At 49.7% G+C, this 22,302-nt stretch overlaps 1 protein-coding gene across 2 annotated transcripts in view; it reads right to left on the bottom strand.

Annotated features, from left to right (window-relative positions):
• JAKMIP1 (janus kinase and microtubule interacting protein 1) overlaps positions 1 to 22,302 on the bottom strand; it is a 76,073-nt gene that overhangs the window by 12,095 nt on the left and 41,676 nt on the right. Inside the window, exons 11-18 of one of the 2 annotated variants that reach the window (XM_063107587.1) lie at positions 19,477 to 19,539; positions 17,605 to 17,703; positions 14,880 to 14,981; positions 14,075 to 14,128; positions 13,464 to 13,529; positions 7,176 to 7,244; positions 5,701 to 5,778; positions 2,388 to 2,591 (exon numbers count right to left, since the gene is read on the bottom strand). In XM_063107587.1, the coding sequence (XP_062963657.1) occupies positions 2,388 to 2,591; positions 5,701 to 5,778; positions 7,176 to 7,244; positions 13,464 to 13,529; positions 14,075 to 14,128; positions 14,880 to 14,981; positions 17,605 to 17,703; positions 19,477 to 19,539 (735 nt within the window). Of the gene's footprint in view, positions 1 to 2,387; positions 2,592 to 5,700; positions 5,779 to 7,175; positions 7,245 to 13,463; positions 13,530 to 14,074; positions 14,129 to 14,879; positions 14,982 to 17,529; positions 17,704 to 19,476; positions 19,540 to 22,302 lie in introns of those variants that run through there. The other variant, XM_063107588.1, reaches the window with a different exon arrangement.

Genomic DNA, 22,302 nt, shown 5'->3' with positions numbered 1-22,302 from the left:
ACTAATTACCTTCAGAAGAATTCACAACTAATTTGAAAATGATCCAAAGATAAATGAAAAGCAAATCCCAACCCTGGTTAATCTACCAGTCCACCTTCTCCAAGCAATTTACTACATAGACTGGCAAAGGGAAATGTAAAAGGAAGTGACTTGCCCCGTGTGATTTTGCACACTCTACAACACTTGTATTTTAAATGGCTTTTTATTTTTCTTTAAGGGATCCTAGTCCTTAAACTGCCCAGCAAGCAGAGAAGCACCATGGCTTACTTTTTGCCTTTTCAATTTTTAATCCCCCAGGTCCTGGTTTGTTTCTCAACATGGTCAACCAGGGGCTTTGCCAGGAATCACAGCTGAACATGGCATTACCCTGTGCCTTCAGGGTGTGCTCACTGGCCCATCATAGATTTCAGACCCAGGCTCCCCTAAGCAGCACATGCCATACTGGAATCCTCAGGTGGGATGATAAATCTTTTGTTTCACATGGACAAACGTTGTTTTGCTTTGAGCTGGATTTCCTGAACACAAAATCAACTCCCTCATTCCCTGTGCTAGCAGTGGCAAATCGTGCGAATGAGGCACAGTGCAGGGCATTGGATACAAGCCAGCACCAGCTCCTAACTCCCCGTCTGGCCCCACTCTTCTACATATACTCACAGTCTACACTCAGCAAGAGTAACAGCAGCCTACACTTATTGAGAGCATTTTACATGTAATGATTACCTAAGTCTTACAGCATCCCGATGAGGTAGGCCTTATCATCCTCATGGGGAATCTGAGGCCCAGAGAGGTTAAGCAATTTGTCCAAGGCCACACAGCTAATAAATGAAAGAACCAATGTTCAAAGCCAGGCAGTTAATCCTAGCATCTGTATTTTCAACCTCTTTGCTCCTGTAAGCTGTTCTGCTGCCTGGAATGCTCTTTCCCTTTGATGGTGGTGATGGTTAATTTTATGTGTCAACTTGGCTAGGTCACAGTACCCTGATATTTGGTCAAACATTATTCTAGATGTTTCTGTAAAGGCATTTGTTAAATGAGAATAAACTTCAAAATCAGTAGACTTTGAGTAAAACAGATGACCCTCCATAATGTGGGTGGGCCTCATGTAGTTAAAGTCATGTGTGACCTAATGACAGGAATGTGTTCTGAGAAATGTGTTGCTAGGGGACTTTGTCGTTATGTGAACATCACAGAGTGCATTTACACAAACCTAGATGGCACAGCCTACTGCACACCTAGCCTAAATGGTGTAGCCCATTGCTCCTACGAGAGTAGTGTGTTGCATTATGATGTCACAACAGCTATGACATCATTGGGTGATGGGAATTTTTCAGCTCCATTATACTCTTATGAGACCATCATTGTATATGTGGTCTGTCATTGGCTGAAATGTCATTATGTGGCACATGACTGTAGTTGGAGGCCTTAAGAGAAAACTGATCTCCCCAGGGAAAGAGGGAATTTTGCCAGCAGGTGGCTGCCAGACAAACTGCAACTCTCTCCAGCCCGCCGCTCTGCCCTGCAGATTGTGGACTTGTCAAGCCTCCACGATTACGGAGCCAATTCCTTAAAATCAATCTGTCTCTCCCTCTCCCCCCACCCCTTTTTTGTTTTCTTTGTGTGACATCCCTCCCCACTGGTAATCTAGATCCTGCCCCACTGGTAGGATTCCTCACTAGCTGTGTGACCTTCAGGCACAAGAGTTAACTTCCCCAAGCCTCAGTTTTCTCATCTGGAAAGTGGACATCACAATGCCCCCTATACACACAGGGGCGCTATGAGATAAGGACCACAGTGCAGGGAGCCACTTTCCACCAGGTGTTGGGTGTCCAGCAAGTGCCACCCCTGCTGCTGCTGTGCTGCTTTGCCTTTGTCACCATTCGGGAGCCTCAGAACCCAGTTCCCCCTGTGCTCAGCAGCCATGAAACTCACACAGGACACCAAACCTTGGGACACATGGAGGTTTCTGAGTTACAACCAACACGGCTTCTGGGTCCAATGCTCAAAGTAGCCATCGTCACAAAATACAACAAAAGAGCAAACTGTTGGGTCCATGCCTCCTGGTTACAAACATGTGACTTGAAACAGAACTCAGGTGCTGGACGTGGGGCTGCGGGGGGTGCTGCTGTGGCTGGTGTTGTGTGTCAGTGCGTGATGAGAGCAGGAGGGTATGCACAGGATGCCCGAGCACCCGCGTCTGCCCACCTTTGGGGAGGGAAGACTGCCAGTCACGATGGGCGTCTGGGAGAAAAGACATTTCACTTCCCAGAACCTGTTTCACTGCCAGCTCTCCTCGGAGCATGCCCGGGACACCCCGGGGCCCCTCAGAGGTGCAGCGCACCCACCAGGGACGCAGGGAGGAGCAGCACAGTGGCCGGCCGGCCGCCTACCTGCTGGGCCTGCTGCAGCAGCTCCATGCGCTCCCGCAGGACCTGGCTGTCCAGTTCGCGGCTCTGCCTCAGGATCTGCCTGCGCACCTTCTCCACGGCCACCTGCAGGTCCTCCCGCTGGCCCTCGCTCAGCGCCGTGCCAGCCCTGCGCCCTGGCTCCTGCTGCAGCGCGGTGTACAGTGTGGCCTCCAGCTCCTGGATTTTCTGAGCGGCCCGAATCACACAGACAGTGGACAGTCAGTCACAGAGGAGTGGGCAGTGACTGCTAGGAGGCTACTGCTGAGGGAGGCGGAGCTCGGAGGTCTCCGTCGGGGAGGGGAGGCGTGCAGGGGCTGAGTTGCTCAGCAAGCAGGGATGGGGCAGGCAAGGAGGGAGGCCCCCGTCCCCCAGCCCCGTGCACACGTTACTGTGAACGTGTTTTACTCCATTGAACCAAGGCGCCCCTCTTCTGTACAAGCGGGGACAAGGGCAAGAAGAAGAAATAATCGTGACCTCCCCTGATAACGTGTGATTCAAAGACAGGTTTCATTCAATGGGTTTTTACTTTATCTTTGGCTACCAATTCGCTCTCTTCACTTTGGGAACAAGTCTCCCTTTTTTTCTTGGGTGCCAATGGGAAATACATCTCAGTAGGCACACACTGGTTTTTAGCTGCTAACAGTTCCATCTTTAACCCAAAACAAATAGCGACAATGTCGTAACTGCCCCTTTCTCCCACCCCCCCCCCAAAAAAGCCAGACCCCCTTTCTTAGCAAAGCTGAGACGTTAGTTGCCAACTGGAGGATCCTTGTGAAAGCTCAGAGTTTTAATCATTAGAGGATGTCACTTTTCAACATCACAGCAAGACACTTAGATATAGTTACCTTATGGGGATATCTAGGAACAAAAGAGAGCATTATCTCCTTTTCTGCCTCCCTAAATCGCTACCACATCCCTTACTAAAGAGCTAATACCTCTCTCCAAGGAAACCACAGACGGTATAGAAGAATCAGTTGCACTGGGAACTGCCATTGAGGCAGAGTTAACTGGGCAGGCCTCCATGACCGTGACCATCTGGCTGCCTGCTTTCCAGGCCTCCTCCGGATTCAGCTTTGGTTGTTCTATCTCCCTGGGGGGATCCCAGGCCCACCAGGCCAGGGCAGATTTTAACCCACAGCCATTATCTCCTCCGCTTCCTCCCCCTCCCCAGCGGATGCCCCTGGGAAATAAGGTCTGAGTCTGTCCACTGGTAGAGTTCAGGGGTCGCCATGTGGGCTCCACGTGCAGTGGGAGCTTTCCTGTGCCTGCTGGGTACCCTCTTTCCACTCAGCAGCCAAGCTGCTAGGAGACTCCACGTTGCCCACTTCCAGACAGAAGCCACCATCCAGTTCTGAAATCCCCAGCTTAGTCTTCACTCGGCTCCTCAGCAAACACAGGCCTGCACCCGGCACCTGCTGCCCTTGCTGCAGCCCGGACACATGCCCTGCCACCTGCTTGGTGGGTGTTGCTTCCCCAACTGCTCATGCTAATCTGGTGCTGCCTCAGAACGCCAGTGTAGTCATGAGACTGAAACCCCTTTGGGTGCATGCTGCCCACTTCAGACTCTGGAATATTCTTTGGGTGTGAATGTAGCTTCTACCTGGTGGCAGGATCAGCATGTGAAGGGGGGCCTCCCCTGCAGAACCAGCTCTCTGAGGGTCCTCCAGGCCTTCCTGCAGGTGGCACTTAGACAAAGGAAGGTTTTCCAAAGTGTGTTCGGGAAATGCCAGTTTTACAAGATGTCCCTTGAAAAAAGGGTCTCATGATCCAATAATCTCGGCAAACTGCTTGCTTACACTGCTCTTGGGGTCTTGGCCTGTCCTTTGTCATATTAAGGACCCAGGAAGCCCCTCAGAGTTTTCCAAACCTATTCTATTGCATCTCCCCTTTTGGGCGTAATAAATTCCTGTACTGTCTCCTGAAACAGCATTCCTCAGAGTTTATGGGAAATGCCAGGGAGGGCAGTGCTACACGACAGAGACGGCACGTCCTTCAGGGGTGTTTACAAAAGAAGCACAACTGGATGAAATCAAGGAAAACCCAAAAAGATTATAGAGGGCAGGAGATGGACCAGAGGGCAGAAGACAGTATTTTCATTTGTCATTGCCCTCAACACCGTTGTGATACCATGTGCCCAGAAATAAGAACTAAGAGGAAAATGCCACATCTTTATGGCTCCTGCCCTGGGTCCACGGGATTCAAGCCCCAGAGCCTTGACAGGAAAGGCCAAGGGTCACAGCGAGGGGAACCAGCCCTCGCATCCAGAATCTCCCATCCATCCATGCCACGCGCAGGCTACCTGCTCTCTGTCTTCCTGGAGCCTCTCATGGCAACTAGATCTAAAAGTTGTTTTTCTCTTATTGATTCTGCATTTCTTAAGGGCAAACCAATTCTGTAAAATGATTTTAACTACAAATGATCTGGGTAAAGATTTGCTCCAGACTTTTCTTTTTTTTTTTTTTTTTTTTGGCAGCAGGCCAGTATGGGGATCCAAAACCATGACCTTGACATTATAAGGCTGCTAACCTGTCAGCCTCCAGACTTTGTATACTACAGTAGCTTCTTCCCACAGGGGGTGGCATTGAACTCCAAATTCTCTCTACTGTGGGGACATCCTGAAATGTCCATTATCTCACTCAACATGCCCAGCCCATGGGAGAATTCCTCTCAGTGCCAGGAGCACTCGGCTTTGAGTGTAAGGGCATATGCACAGGGACACCATCCCATCTTACTCTAAGCACCAGGAAGCCAGAACCTGTTCTGCGGACCGAACACAATACGGCATAGGACTATACAACTATCACTCACTCGGATAATCTCAGGCTCCAACTCACTCTTTCTATTATGGGAAAACTTGCTTTGGGATTTTATGTAATAATAAATATTTAAGATATTAAATATTATTATTTATTACATTTATTAAAATAAATTTTATTTAAATTTTATTTATTTATCTAAATGTATTAAAATAATAAATATTTAATAAATATGTAATAATAAATATTTAACAAACAAACATAAGAAAGTTTCTTGTTTATCTCAAATGATTTCTAGAATTTAATAAGTTTGTCTGAAGAAACCATCGAGTTGACTTGGAGTAGTTTTGAAAGTCATGATTGGTTTGGAAACAGTGACAATCTGTACGGCTCTCCAAGTCTCAGCGTGGAGATGGCATTTTTATTGCTCCCACATGGCACTGGCAAACGCCCTAAACACAGTTGCAGCCCCGAAGGAAAAAGCAGCCTCTAATGTTGAGTCTAAAAAGCCAAAGTGTCAAACCCACTTCTGGTCCTACCAGGTAAGCCTGGTCAAGGGCTTGCTTCCTGTAGTCCAGCTCCTCCTCCAGGTAGCCCTTCTGCCTGCTGAACAGGTCCTGAAAGAGAGGGAGGTGCCCTTCAGAGACAGGGGCAGAGCAAGAGTCGGTACCGGTGTGGCTCTTCAGAGCCAACCTGTCCACCTTTTGCTAGAGAGGGACGTCTCCCCAGATTGAGGACACTTGGGTGAGAAGGGACTCGACGGTCTTCCCCACGTGACCCCTGCAGAATCCCCCAGCGGGAGCCTCGCTGACCCACAGCTTCCTTAACAGCCATGCCCAGCTGCCCAAGGGGACCTTGGTCAAGACTTCCTCTAGGTTCCCTTCCTCTTGGGTGCCTGGCTTCGATGAAGAGACTCCACCTAGCACCTGGTTCCCAAGCCCAAATCACAGGAGTCCTTCTAGGTTTCTCTTGCCACATGCATGCTGGTGGCCCCTGAAGATGGTCTCAGTAGTTCTCAGATGTGCTCGTCTTCCTGCCTGGACTGCGTCACACACCTCCTGATTAGTCTCACTGCCACACACCTCTCCTCCACCTCCAGGGTCACTCCCCAAGTCCCCACTAGCGTGATCTCTCCAGAACACAAATCCCTTTCCATTACTGATTTGAGGGTCTCAGGGTTAGAGGTCATCTACTGCAGCCGCTTCACTCTATAGATGAGGAAACAGAGGGCCGGAGAGGATGAGCGCCTGGTCCTAGGTGCCACAGTTCAACAGAGGCAGAGCTGGGCAGAAACCAAGGCCTTCTGTGCAGCCCAGGGCTCTTCCCAGACGACACGTGCCTCCAGGCCATATGTGACCCCTGCTACCTTCCTCCTTCTCATCACACCTCTACTGGGAAAACCTGAATTGGTCTTTGAGGAGTCAAACACCAGGTCTCCTGGGAAGCCTTCTCTGACCTCCCCAGGCTTGAAAAAAATCACCCCCGAGCCCCCATATGCCAACAGTCCCTTGGCATATGTCACCACCACCACCACCAGGTATGTAGGGTGCCACACAGTGCACAAAACTGATTATGCATCCAACATCTCTCCTCCCCACAACCACAACCCCACGAGGTGCAGATTGGAATCCCCAGTTTATTGAGAAAACTAAGGTCCAGTTTCCCAAGCTGTCATGGTCAGCAAAGATTCAAGCCCCATCTGTGTGTCTTTAGAGCCGCTGGGCCATGCACCTCTGTGTCACAGCTGTGTCTCTCCTGATGTCCTCATGAGCATATGACCCTGCAGGCCTGTGAGCCCGGGACACCACAGAGGCTCTGAAAACATTTAAGTGAACTAATGATTGAATGAAAGAGTAAGAGAATGGATGATAATTATTTAGAAGAGCCACAAGTACAAAAAAATTTAGAGATGCATGCAAATAAATACATTTGAATATACATGCAAAGCCTTCCTGAAAAGCCAATTACCTGAACTCTTTCAAACTCCCCCTCCCCAGGTAGTCGAGTCTTGTACCTTTTCCTTCTCCAGGTCCAGCATCTTCTGGGTCAGGGCCGCCTCGGTTCCCTCTATTTGCTTCAGCCACTAGAAAACAGCAGGACAGGAGGGCGGCAATGTGAGACCCAGTGCCCGGGGATTTGGAATGTCCTCATCTGTGCAGATGTTGTGGCTTCATCAGCAACAGACGTTTGCTCGGGGATGGATGGGTGCAAGGCTATCACACACACCTGTGCATGTGAATGAAAGTGGCTGCACGTGCCTGTCCCAGCACTATGCACAGGGGTGGCTGGTGTGAGTGGTATGGACATGGTGTGGGAGCGTGGGGCCAGTGACGTGTGGGCTGCTGGCGTGTGTGTGGGAGCTTTGCAGCTGAGTATGTGAGTATGTGTCACTCTGTACTGAATGGGTCACGCACATGATCTTATCTGGCCCCCTCATGACCACCCCAGGGGGTAGGCAGAATTTCCTCCATTTTGCAGGTAACTACAGGAACACCGAGTTAGGTAACTTGCCCAAGGTCACACGGGTGAGGAATGGGATTTCGAACCCAGCCTGCAGGACTCCAAAGCCACTGCCCTCATCGCTCCAGCGTGGTGAGTTTGAGCAGCCAGGCGCCCCATGGTGAGCAGACTGACAAGAGGAGGGGGATCGTGCACGCGGGAGCAGGTGAGCGCCAGGGTGTGGGGTGCAGGTGCTGAGGGGACCTCACACAAGCCATGAACTTGTGGGCGTGTACCTGAAGGGCAGGTAAGGGTTGAGAGGTCTGGCTGGGGGGTGAACCCTGAGGCAGGTGTATGCGTGCGGTGAGTCCACCTCAAGAGAGGGTGGGAAGTCCTCATCACAGGCTGTCACGGGCACTGAGGGACATCTGGGTTTGACAACTCGCAGGAGTGAGTGCCTACAGCCTCTTCATTGCTAATGCGGACAGGGCATCACCCTGCTGTCTGCCCTCCTGTGGTCCTGCCTGCTGACCCGCCCACTTCCTGACTCCCTGGTCACCATCCCCTGCTGCGACCCATGATCTTGGCGCCCTCAGGCCTTGCCCTTGGCCTCCCCCCAGGGTTCCACCCTCCCCTACACTCTCCTCTCTCCTCTCTGTTCACTCAGAAACGTCTCCTCCAACTAGGCTGACACCACCACCCCTGCACCTGCTCCTCCTCCCCTGCCTCGAGGCACCCCAGCCACACCCCAGCCTCCCAGGGCCCTCTGGTGGGAAATCCTCCCTGGCTCCCTCCTACCTCCACTTCTGACATATTGGCTCCACCCCCTCCTGTTTCTTAACCCACACCCACTCTACCCCACTCCCTCCCCAGCTCAGGCCCCCTCTCAGCTCCCAGGCTCACATCTGACCCTCCACACACACCCCACATCCCTTCCTGCCCACCCACCCCCAGCATATTCTCTCACAGACATGCATCGCCCTCGCAGAACTTCCCTGCTCTGCTCAGAGACCTCCGAGGACGTCCCCTTGCTCCTGACAAGGCCCTGGCCAGGTGCGGGGGGGCCCCCCCTTGACACTCACAGCCCCATCACTCAGCACTGTCCCCTCCCTGCTCACAACCTGGGCCCTAGTCATCCAGAACTGCTTTTAGCTCCTCAACCAAGCCCGCCTTCACCACAGGGCCTTTGCACATGCTGGTCACTCTGCCTGGAGCATCCCTTCCTCCCCCAACCCCAGCCTCAGCTCTTCCAGGAGCCCATCCTGCTTCCTGAGACCATGAGGTCAGCTGTCCATGGATGGCTGTCACAGTGCTCACCTGACAGATGCTGTTGTCTGTTCCCTCCCCCACTAGCCCCTGAAGGTGAAGGTGGGGACCACATCTGACTCTGCCGGATTTCCTTGCCCAGCACGAGGGCTGGCACACAGCTGGTGCCTAATAAACTCCTGAATGAAGGAGGATGTGTGGGTGGGGAGGCCCGGCATGGGTGTATGCTAGCTCTACAGAGGCTCCCCACTAATGTCATAGGTAGCCTGGCTCCAAGCGTGGGCTCCAGAGCTAGCAGCAGCCAGCACCCAGCAGAGCACTTCCTTACACATTGTTAAGAGAGGATTGCAGTTTCACAGACATAGGTAAGCATATTTTCTATGAGGAATTAAAAAATGTTTCATTTCTCATATCCTATTGCAAGCAGTCATAAAATGAATAAAACCAAAACAGGAAAACAATTCCAGTTTTGAATCATTACAACAAGCTGCTCAGAATAGTTTCTGTAGGACAACGTCAGGCTTTTTGTTATTGTGGTTAAATATACATTATATATACATACATACACATACATGAGGGTACTTCACAAAGTTCATAGAACAATAAAATTAAAAAGCATGAATCCTTGAACTTTGTGAAATACCCTCGTATATATACATATATACACAGATATATACACACATGCATATGTGCATATAGTGCATTTATAGAGAAAATTTGACAAGTCCTTTCCAGCAACTGGGAGCAGAGCACAAGGACAGAGAAAGCTGGCCATGAGGATCCTGGGCCAGGTGAGGTCATGAATTTATTATCAAAGGGTCTGGCCAGATATTTACTGAGCCTCACTCACTCCTGGGAGAAACTCCGCATCCGTGCTCCACTCCAGCCCCAGGAGGGAGGGGCCTCAGGGCAGAGAAGTGAGTCCGCCTGGCAAGGAGATGCTGGGGAGCAACTAAGCCTCCTCTTTGGGGTGGCCCACTGCAGGGCAGGGGCCCACCTGGGGTTGTCTCTCAGGTGCAAGGCCCGGGTCCCCCAAAGGCTGGCAGGCCAGTCTCCCCCCTCTCCCTTCAGGGAGGGCCCCAAGGCTTTGACGTGGGGCCAACAATTAGAAGTTCTACTGGGGTTGCAGGCCTAGGCCTCATTCTCCAGTGCATTGTTACCAGCAAGAATGTGGATTTTTAAATATTTCCATCTTTCTGAGTCCTATGTCTACTTCTTGATCAGCTTTGAACTTGAGGGAGAAGAGGTGTGGCTGCTGATGACCCACACACCCTCACACGTCTTACATTTAAGCATCTCTGGAGGGCACGTGCCACGTGCCGAGGTCAGCAAGATGTGGCCCCTGCTCTTGTCCATGGGGACAGCTCGTCTGCCTGCAGCCTACAGACCGAGCAGGGCTTCCACGGTGTGAGGGGAGGAAGGCGCACACCGCGGTAAGTGCCACTTACAGCGAGATCACCATGTGACATTCCTTACGGTTTGGGTTGCACTACACTCTCACGCTAAGAAATCAGCTTTGCGCCTTCCAAAGAAGACTGAAGTTGACTTTGATTTGTTCAAATACCAGTATTGAATGACAATTTTATTGAATGAATGACCCTTTTTTTAAACTAGTGCTATTTGGCAGAGAAAGGACTGAGGCCCATCACCAAGCCCATCTGGCAGTGACAGTGCAGGGCCCCGATCCCCTCTGCAAGCCTTTCTGCAGTACCTCTCAGCTCCAGGGTGAACAGCTTGTCCCTGTTTGCCCACAACTGTCCCTTGTTTAGCACTGAAATTCCCACATCCCAGGACACCCCTCAGCCCTGGGCAAAGTGGACTGAGAGTCACCCTAGGGCTCCTGCCAGCGTTCCCAGGGGTTCCACTCAGCTGACCAGTTCCCACCCTGCCCAATGGCCCACTTTTCATCTTGAGGAGCGTTCTTCACACCAGCCTTCTCTCCAGGCAGGGAGAAGAAATCCAGCAACTCCTAACGTACGTGATCTTCATTCACAGACAAATGGCAGAGCCTGATCTGAGAAAACACCCGACCGGCTTAAGTCTGGTTCCCAAGGACTGTCCCAAATGGGGAGCTGGGCACTTCTGCACCAGGCTCAGAGTCCGGGGCCCATGTTCAGCCCCAGGCCCGGCCCCTGCTCCCACCCACTCTTGCGGGATTTGGGAGCAGCTGGCCAGCTAGGGCGGCCAGCGCAGCTCACTGGCATTTAGCGCACAAAGCACTGCACCAGGCTGGCCAGTCTGGCGAGGTTCCGGTGGTCAGCAGCAGACAGGCAGCAGCTGGCCTGGGGCTGGCAAAGGTGAGCAGGGGATGGCAAGGAGCAAAGCAGACAGGCCCTGTGTCCTCAGCTTTAAGGGAGATGCTGACCTCGCACAGATGCTGAGAGGGTGTGCGGGGCCTGGCACACCTGCTCTTTGTCAGGTGTGGGGAGGAGATAGCAGAAACGGCTCAGGTGGGAGAACTTAGCACCTTGCAGAGAGCTGCTCTCAGTGAGGCCGTGAACCTCCTGCAATCTGCTTCCCTGACCCTCCAGGAAGCTCTGGGGATTGGAGAGGCAGCAGCCCCCAACGCCCACTGCCCAGTCCCACCACGAGCCAGCCACCGAATCACTGGCAGTTTCCTGTTCCCCGTTCACCTCAGCCACAGCATCGATCAAGCACCCCAGGAACCAAGCATGGCCCCCAGTGCTTAATTTAACCAGGTAGCAATGCTTGGCCCTGCTTAAATATGTGGCGTCGTGAGTCCTGACACTCACCCTGCAAAGCGCCAGGACTCTTGGTTTCGTGGCTCAGAGAAATTTAGTGACTAAGCTGCTGAAACCCCTGCGTTGGCAAGTGGTGGGCCAAGACCCCAGCCAGGGGACACCTCTCTGATGCTGAGGCGGGGACAGGTGGATGCAGTATGTCCACATCCTCTGGGGCTGTGCTCAGCACTTGGCACCTGCAGGCTCTTCCTCAGTAAATGTTGGAATGAATGTTGAATAAACTGTCACAAGCCTTTAATCGGCACTTTACACAACACTATATGGAGCACCGTTGTAGGAGGCTAGACACCATGCTGTGTTCTGCTGATGGAGGGGATGCTTTCTCAGTGAGTACCGTGTGCCCAACACTGGTGTCACTACCTGCATCTGATCAGCCCACAGCAGCTTGGTGTGAATCACCATCATCCACTGAGGAAGCAAACTCAGCCAGGTTACGTGACGGGGACAGGAGAAAGCTGTTCCAATCCTGCGTCACCACTTCCTAGCCGTGTGACCTTGGGCAAGGCTTTTTCATAAGCCTGTCACCAACATTTAGTGCCCTTGATTGGGAGAACAGGGGAAAGAACAGATGCCCAGGGAAAAAAACTATATTTTTTTAAATGCCTTTTTAAAGATTCTGGAAGGAATCCCAATTAAGATCATTAAGACCTCATCATCACAAAAATAGCATTTTAATGTTTCGCTCATGTGCTTTGAAAGGAAAAGATCTATGAACTACATAAAAAGGATATATCTAAAACTTAACCCACATAAAATGCAAACAAATCAAGAATGTATTTTTTAAAAATAGGTCCAAATGTTGTTACCTTTAATAAGTGAGTAGAGAGGTCAATAAGAAAAACAATAACAGCAAATACATACTTGTTGAATGAATAAATGAATGAGTGAATGAATGAATGAACAAACAAACCCAACGGAAAATCCTCCAAAGAAATGCAATTATAATGCATCAGGAAGGAGAAGAAAATACATAATACGTGTCAAAAAACTCATTATCACTAGCACCCAAATAAATGAAAATTAAAAACAGGTCATCGTATAGTTTCCCACCTATCAAATTGGCCGAGTTCTCGGGGGCAACATGCCAGGTTGGGCATGAAGTCAACAACGTGGCATCGCTGCTGGTAGAAGGGCGGTCGCTGCCAATTTCCTGGAAACCGTTTTGACAACACCAAAGCCTCTACAAACATCCTCACCATTTGGCCCAATGATTCCACTTCTAGAATCTATCCTACAGGTGCATTTTTAAAAATGTAGATAAAATGTATGTGTAAAGACGTTTATTACTGCATGATGGTAAAGAGAAAAAAGTGGGAACGCCAGATATCTAGCAGCTGAGGGATGACTACGTAGCTCATGGAATAGCCATATGATGGGATGACGCGGAGCCATTAAAACAGATGTCTGTGAACCACTTTAAAAGGCATGAGGGAAGCTGATAAAGCAGGATAAAAAAACTCGATATCAAGTATGATTTCAATTAAGTTTTAAAAAATAGGGGACTGGCTGGTTAGCTCAGTTGGTTAGACCATGGTGTTGATAACACCAAGGTCCAGGGTTTGATCCCTGGACCTGGCAGGTGCCAAAAAAAAGGGGGAAATATGGCAATGACACAGATGTTTCCTCAATGTGGGTTTTTCCTTCCTTCTGCTGTCTCTGAGTTTTCTACAATGGTCACGTGACTTCCCTGGGCACACGAGAAGGCATGCATGTGCACATGCAGACACCCACCACCCAATGCATGCTCCCCAACCAAGCCACACACAATGTACAGTGTCTTGTATGGTGCTGAGAGGTGGGACAAGGCGTGAGCACAGAAATGCCACCGGGTCTACCTTTTCACACAGGGCAAGCACAGTTCCAGCCTGGATTATTGCAACCTGTTCTTCATTTCTCAAATTCTAAAACACAAAAACGGGCAAAGGCGTTTTACACTGGATCCCAGGTCCACGTGCAGAGCGTCAGCACCAGCAACTTGAGTCGCTCCTCTCTGAGCTGCCCCCCAGGATCAGCCCCCGCTCCCTACCGGGGGCCAGCAAGTCAAGGCAGACGTCACGTAGCGGAGCTCCTGTACCTCTGCTTGGGGACATCTCATGTAGTGGCACTTGGCCTCTGAGAATCAGGGCCTTGTTCAAGCCAATCTTTTGGGAAGGCAAAAACATCACTTTCCGATTTCAGCCCTCACGAGTGATCCCCCTTCTTTCTGGGTAATGAGATCTTATGCTTTTTTGTCCCCTCGTCACTCACAGGCTGTAAGGACGGCCCACTTCTGACAAATGCAGACCCCGCCACCCACACAGGAACACGGCCATACAAAAGCCTTACATTGTCTTATTAGATCTCTCACGCCAGAGAGAAATTAAAAACAAAACAAAACAAAAGTCACACAGAATACACCCAGATCAAAACAAGAACACGAAACCAGAAACCGATCGCTCATAGTTACCCCGTTATCGCCAAGGATATCTAATTTCTTCATAAGTTCAGAAATATTCACATCCTGGAAAAGATTTCCAACGTTCACTTTTATGTGAGCTATAAAGACCATCCACACAATTCCTAGCACCACGACCTTCACTCTGACAAGACACCACACTCTGTTTTTTCGGTGCCTAGAGCAGGGCCAGGTTTTCCTGTCAGTGGTTCCTCTGGGAAGTGAGGGAGAGAAGGCGGGACTGCAGCTTATCTGCTGAGCTGTCCACCAGCACAAACGCTGCTTTCTAGAAAGGCCCATGGAACCGTGTGGGTCAGAAGGACGCTGCCCACAGGGCCTAGCTGGGCTCCAGGCTCATGGCAAACACTGGACCATTCTAACAACCACAGCCACCATTTGCAAAGCACTATCTGCATGCCAGGCACTGTGCCAAGCACTTTATGTGCGTTCATTATCTAGTGTCACTGTCACCCTGGCTTCATGGTGTAGCTACTGCCATCTGGATTTCATAGCGCAGAGACTGAGGCTCGGAAAAGTTATGGGCCAGAGCTAGGCAGTGATCAAGCTGGGGCTTGCACTCAAGGCTACATCCCAAGTCTCTGCTATTTCGATGTGCATAAAAATAGAGTAACATTTGGTGATGCTTTAAAAATTGGACTATCACTTTCAGCACAGGGTGGAGGGAGGGACAACGGGGTAGCTCCTTAAAGTCAATTCTATCCCTGGCACAAGGACACAACCCCCTTTACAACTGAGCCTGGCATTCGAGCAAGCCCTTGGCCATCAGTTTAGAGGCAGCACCCCCCAAGCACGCTACCTTAACTCCTTCCTGGTGACAGAACAGCTGGAGAGCGCTGCTGTTGTTCTCAGGGAAGGTGGTGATTTGGAGGTTAAATGCTGGCGACCTCCGCTCTCTCTCCTGGGGAAAAGATTCGGTTTAAAAACAGAACTTGGTTGGGTTATTTACCACTTGCCATTTTCCCATGTTACTCAGCAAAAACCAATGAATTCCAGCTGTCAAAGGTGTTACTAAAAAGCGCACAATATCCTTGTTCGTGAAACACGATGTGTTCACGCCTTTCCACAGCAGCAGATCTCTTTTGGAAACGTGTTTACTTCTTGCCCATTCAGCTAGGAAGAAATGGTTAACAGGGTATCACAAGTGTATCTGTTCCAAGATCAAAACCCATGGAGTCACAGAATTACAAAGTTTGATAAAATCAACTGCACTAAATTTCAATAGATAACAAAAGCCACCAACTGTGGTGTATTGTTCTGTGCACATCATTACCCCATTTAATCCTTGCACAACTCCACGAGGCAGGCATCACTGCATTCATTTTGCAGACAGAGAGACAGAGGCTCAGAGACGCTGGGTCCGAGGTCCTGCTCTCGTGAGCAGCGGGACCAGGACCCTACCCCAGCTCCACATTCTTTTCAGTATAATCTGCCGATTCTGTTCACAATTTTTTTTAAGATGCACTAACAACCAATGATCACTCTAACTCTGCCTTAGATTTATAGCCAAATCTCAATTACTAAGAGAGGAAAAGCAAGCATTTTCCCAGAAGAGGTGCTTATTAATCATACATAAAGCAACAAGTTTTAAAAAAGGACAGGAGAAGCCTAATTAATTACTTACAGGGATAAAGCGCAGTGGCAGAACAGTACTCTGGTCTCAACTGTGTTTAAACCTTTAGTAACAGACAGATTAGTCATGATGGGTCGGCAGAGAAGACCTTTTGACATTACACCTTTAAATCAAACTCCTTTTTAACTTGACCAAAATTACAGTAAGAAAAAAATAGCATGCTTTGGACTACTCCAGCAGAATCTAGCTATAGAATCAACAAGCTTCTTTAAGAATTCAACTAAGAAATATAACCAACATGAGCAGGAATTTAGATGGCATGTCTTAAGAAGATGCTCTTGGGTAAGGCTGAGAGAGAGAGGGAGGGCAGGGCCATTAATTCAATTCATTTACACGAAGCCCTGACCTGGCTAATCTAGGTTTACAACACTCTAGACAGAAAACCTTATTCCTTTATTAGCCAAGAACAAAATTTGTAATGGTTCATTTTTACAGATGCTTTTCTACTAGCAATACTTATTTAAATGAGGTCTCTATAGAAAGGATGACCCCAAAAGCTCATATTTTACATGAACAGAAGTCAGAAAACTGGTTTCTAATGGCTCTGAAGCATGTTGGAGACACTTAAAATTCTAGTAAACTGAGCAGTGCTTATGGAATTCTCATGAGAAAGACTCATAACAAAAGACTTGTAAGAGGTTTTCTAACAGCACAGAAGTATTAACAACAACCTCACATAACTCCCAATTTCTGTCACACGAAGAAAAAATACTCAGGTCATGCTCAAGCAAGAGCTGAGTAACACAGTGACACTTGGTGCTGAGAAACCCTCAGGCCACGGTCCCTGCCGACACCACAAGGTATGGATGGAAAGTTTTGATGCAGACAGTTTTAACTCAAGCCAGGAGGAGAAAATGAAATTAGAGAAGCCACAAACACTGGGCAGGTGCTCAAGTTGAGAGTGTCACACATGCAAAGGTCTCAGCTGAGAGAGCAGAGCTGCGTCACTATAGGTGCTTCTAGAAACTCATCACAAAAGTGATGTTGAAAATGTCAATGATTTTTAAACGGAAACAAACAAAAAAAAAGGATTATGAAGTCCCATGAGAGCAAGGCAACACAGTAACACACCCGAGGCCAGCTTTCAGTTGGAAACCCATCAATATTCTTCCACTGAAGCCAACGCCGTACACTGGGCAAGTTCCTGAAGGAACATGACTTCTGCACATGAACAGCATTCAATCTACCTCCAGAAGTTTTGAGTTGCAGTTTGCATTACAAATAGCAATTTCTTTAGTCCAATATTGCTGCAATGCCTGGTTCTGTATTTACTGGACAAAAGAGTTTGAGCAATGTGACTAGCTTTCTTAAACACCTATGCAAATGCATCATTCTAACCTGTCTTTACTTACCTTGTGTTTACCTTGGCAAATAGTAAATGGGCTCAAACTGGCATTAAACACATTATAGACTCAAGTGCTGGCCAGGTCAGACTCTGCTATTTCATAAGGTGAGACTCGCAGCATGCAAGATCACTTAAAAAGGTGTGTTATTAATTGCAACAGTGCTTCTGTCCAGGTTTGCAGAATGCGTGCCTGGTGACTATGCATGCAGGAAAGAAGTAGTTATGGAAATGAAACACAAATAAAAAAGGCAAAATATTGCAAAAACAAATTATTTTATTAAGTGCAAAACAAGCTGTAGGCAATAAATATATTAGCTCTGGTACATGTCCATAGACTTCCGTGAGCATTCTCTCCAGAACATATTAAGGCAGTGAAATCATTCTGAACATACAGATTTTAAAAAGAAAGAAAGAAAGAAAGCAAAACTATAACATGTCCCCTTTACACATGCTTGAAAACATCTGCGAGCTTTACATGAATTTCAGTTTGGGTTCAAAGAGAATGTCTGCTCCGTTTGAGAGTTTACAACAGATAGAGTCTCTTACTTCGAGTTCTAGCACTCTGAATTCTAACAGCTCGTTCTGATCCTTGGCATCTTGCATTTCGTTCTTCAGCTGGTTCTCTTCCATTTCTAGTCTGTAAATCTAGAGCAAAGACAGCTTAAGTTAACACGCACGCGGGAGAGCCACTGTCTCTCACTGGTGGGGAGTGGGGGTCCTACCTCAGCAGGTGGCCTGTGGGAATCAGTCCTAACAGTCACCAGAGGAAGGGGCAGGAGAGGGCAGGGTGTGCAGCAAGGGTGGGAGGCAGGCGCTGCAGGCCTCCTGCTGATTAGGCTGGGAATGAAGACAGAGCTTGGCCCAGTGGAACAGGGGCTTCTTATATATTTGTTGAATAAATGAATGATGGGGAAACAGAGGCACAGAGCTACTAAGTCCCTCCCACGATGTCACACGTCGGGGAAGCAAGAGTACAACACTGGTGCTTCCACTCCCAAAGCCTGTCCAGGGTCTTTCCAACCTGACTCCTCAGAATCAGCCCACGCGGACAGTCCCAGCAAACTGCAGCAGGAGGCATGGTCACCCTTACTTTCCCACAAAGCTTTCGTGGGAAGACTTGATGGCAGCAGTTACCCTGAGAGCACAGATGAGTCTAGGAATGAGACTGCCTGGATCCCAGACCCAGCTGGGAGACACTGGACAAGTTACTTAACTGCTCTGTGCCTCAGTCTCTGCCCAAGGAGGGTTGCAGCAGCACACCTCTCCTGGCGACTGAGAGGGGCACTAAGATGACATACCTAGGTGAGGGCTTTTGGAGCTCTCCTGATCACCACATCCTCACTCCTCCCCCATCAAAAGAAGGATCAAAGAGGGCTCTCTGCTGGGGTGGGGTGAGAGTCCACCCCCAGGGGACATTTGGAAATGGTGAGAGGGTATAAGTTTCTGGGGCCCCCAGGATTTAGTGAGCAAGACCAAGGATGCTAACACTCTGTCAACGCACAGGGCCAGCTGCACAACAGCGGGGTCCTGTCTCAAATGTCCCAAATGGTCACAAGAAATGCAGAGCAGTGAATGGGCCACACGGCTAGTCAGCAGTAGAGCTGGGACTGGGCCAAAGTCACCTTCCAAGGGGGCAAGGCCAGGCTCGTCCAGTTCTGGCATCTAAGGATGCTTAAAAGCTAAGGCCTAACCCAGGGTTCTGAGTCCACTCACATGGAATGTCCAGAAAAGGCAAATCTATAGAGATAACAAAGTAGACTGGTGGTTGCCAAGGGCTGGAGGGGTGGGGGATGGGGAGTGACTGCAAATAGGCAGGAGGGGTGAAATGTTCTAAAACTGCATATGGTGATGGTTGTGTAACTCAGATAATTTACTTTTAAAATAACTGAATTGCATGTAAGGAAAAAAAAACAAAAGCTATGGTCTTATTCCTAAAGCATGAGATCTACTTCCTAAGCAAACTCCCTGAGAGAGCTCTGAAAAGTTCCATGACCAGAGAGGGAAGGACAGAGGCTCAGCTCTCAGTATGGATCAGCTGACCTGGGCTAAGAGGGCCTGGGTGCCTGCACATCGATCAGTGCCTTAGGTGCCAAAAGGCTCTGGAACCCCAGTGCAATGGCAGAGGTGGCCTGGGTGCCCAGTGTCGGCAGCACGGGCCAGCCCTCACCATTTGTGCAGGGAGCCCGGGAGGACGGTCTAAACCAGCTCTGCGGGCACTGCCCCGGTAGACGGGCCAGGAGTCAGGCTCTGGCTCAAGGTGAGGAGGACGTTTCTCCTCGTGAGAGCCACCCCGGCCCTGAGGCCCCTCGCTGCTGGAGGGCACAGATGGCGCTGGGTGAGATGCATGGGTCTGAGTGGGTCTCTGCGGTGCCGGTTGATCCTGGACTCTGTGATTCTCCAAGGGGGCAGGTCACGTACCTTTTCCAGCAAGTCTTGATTTGTTCTGATGAGCAGCTGCTTCTCCTCAACCCACTTGGAATCCTAAGGAAAAGTACTAAATATGTTCACACTCATTGAAGCAAATAGGAAGCTGAGTAACAAACTTCTGGTGAGAAAAGTCACTTTCTATGACATTTTCATAGAAATTGTCATAGAAAAGGACAGCAGCTATATGACCTCATAACCTTGAAACCCCCAAAGAGAAATGGCAGGTTTGTAGAACATCCTTCTATTCGTCCACATTCCCCAAAAGCACAACAGATTCCTTCTATAGGTACCATCTACAGAGACATAGCTCAATGAGGACCGAGTCCACGCTGGCAGACCCTCTACGCACCCTGAAGGCTACCTCCATGCCCCACAGTCTTGTCACAGTTACATCAGCACACCTGTGTAAGTGTTACAGTCACACATGTAAGTTTTGCGAGCGCACAGCACTAAATCTATCTTTTCACAGCGGCATCCCCAGAGCCTCGCACAGTGCCTGCACACAGCTGGTGCTCAGTAAATATGGAATGAATGGACAGATGAATAAAACAAAGGCCCAGGAATCCTTTGCTAAACTTCTTCCTCCCACTATCAGCTGCTCTGCAACAGAGCTGGGACTGGACCGAAGTCTTCTCCTAAGGGGACCTGGCCAGGCTAGTCCAGTCCTGGCATCCTGGGACAATTAAAAACTAAGGCCTAATCCAGGGTCTGATTCTACTTATATGGAATGTCCAGAAAAGGCACTGGTTGCCTTCTGGGACTCCTTCCACCTAACATATATCACCCTGCATCATCACTATGTCAACCCACATGTAAGCCTCACAAGGCTGGGAGTCCCTGTGCAGACAGCTGTGTTCCATTCATTTTGTCATCTGTGGTGGACTGTTTATGAAGATGCAGCAACATTCCTTCCCATCTCTGTGTGCACACCCCTTTGCAATGTGACTCTGCAGCTCCTCCCATCAAGAAATGGGGTCTATTTCTCCAATCGTGAAGCTGGGCTTGGCTGTGACATGCTTTGGCTACTGGGACGTTAGCAAATGTGACGTCAGCAGAGGCTTGGAAAGTGCTTGTGTACTGGGGCTTCCCCTTTTTCCTGCCCCCAGACCACCAGGTAAAGAAGCCAGGCTGGCCTCCTTGAGGATGAAAGACCTGGCCAATGGCTGGCACCAACATTCAGACTGGAGATTGAGGCCATTTTGGGCCATCTAGCCCCAGCTGATCTACCAGATGACTATGGCCTCAAGAATGACCACAGGTAAGATCAGCAGAACAACCACCCAGCTGAACCCAGTCCAAATTGCCAACCCACAGAACTGTGAGCAACTAAAATTTTTGTTGTTTTGGACAACTAAGTTTTGGGGGTGTTTGTTACACAGCAACAGCTAACTGATACATCAGCCCATGCACCAAGCACAGGGCCTGGCATAGGGCAGGGGCTCTGGCAAATGCTTGCTGAATGAATGGCCATTTATTTTGACCCAAATCAGCCCCTTCCTTTAAAAGACATTGAGGGCAGAGCAGACCCACAAACACAGGATCCAGCATCCTCAGGTGAACAGCTAAGCTAGTCATGGACTGTGATCAGACAAGTCACCAATATGTGAGCTCAGCCTGGAAGAGGAAACCAAGGCCAATGGCAAGGAGGACAGGAGTTTGAAGAAGCCTTATTATCTCTCACCTGGACCTCTGCCCTGGCTACTTCTGAGCCTCCCTACTTCTCCTTCCTTAATGTGTTAAGTGCTATTATTAGCCCCATTTTAATCTTCATCAGTTTGTTCTGATGAGCAGCTGCTTCTTCTCAACCCATTTGGAATCCTAAGGAAAAGTACGAAATATGTTCACACTCACTGAAGCAAATCGGAGGCTGAGTAACAAACGTTTTAAAGATGAGGAAGCTGAGGCACAAACAGATTATGTAATGCATCCAAGGTCATGCAACAAGTACGTGGCAGAGGCAGCATGTGGACCCAGGCAGGCGGGCTCCAGTGCTCGGGCTCTGTACCGCTATGCTGTCTCCACGGAGAATGCAGGACCACAATTCACAGAACCCATACCTGAGAGCTGGGTGCTCACACAGTCCCCACTCAGTCGCTTCATCAAGGCTGCTGTAGTCAACCGCTTTGAAGCAGGCACAAGTTCTGGCCGTCTGTCTTAATTTAAAGCTCAGTCACAACCTTGAGCCCTCATCCTGGCAACTGAGACCAGTTCTGAGCCATCTGCTCTGTGGTGCCTTCCGGACTTCCTCCCTGTTAAACCACCTGAAACATCTTGCTACCCCCTCCCTTCACACCCACCTCCCCTGACTCACAGCATCACACCAGGCCCTAGGACATGTGTACACCCCGCCAGAGCTCCTCAGCCCTACCACCTGGCTGTGGGCAGGGGTGTCCCCACAGCTGGCCCCCTGGAGGCACCAGACACTCCACCTGCCCCCACACACTGCTCAGCACTCTCGCATCAGGCAGGGCCACGTGACTGGTTCAGCGTCTCCATTCCCTGCCAAGCAGCGGGCGTGTTCTAGACAGAGCAGTTATGGGATGGCGGTGCCTCCATCACACGTCCCTGAGAATCCACAGGGAGTGAACCAGCCTCTGCCTGCAGTAGGGACAGGCACTGTGGGCAGGAAATAAACCTCACTGTGCTAAGCCAACGAGACGTCTGCTGATCTGTTACCACAACAGAGCCTTTCCAATGGAGAAGACAGCCAGCCTGCCCTGACCCGTGGGCCTGTTGCTGTCACCTTCACATGCCACCCACCAAGAAGATGGATTTCCACCCAGAGCCCTCTCCATAGTCTCCCCATCCCAGGGGATG

Source organism: Cynocephalus volans, chromosome 9, assembly GCF_027409185.1.
Source record: "Cynocephalus volans isolate mCynVol1 chromosome 9, mCynVol1.pri, whole genome shotgun sequence".
In the NCBI taxonomy this organism is placed as follows: domain Eukaryota; kingdom Metazoa; phylum Chordata; class Mammalia; order Dermoptera; family Cynocephalidae; genus Cynocephalus; species Cynocephalus volans.
The sequence above is the reverse complement of the archived record's forward strand: the minus strand, read 5'-3'. Positions and strand labels throughout refer to the sequence as shown.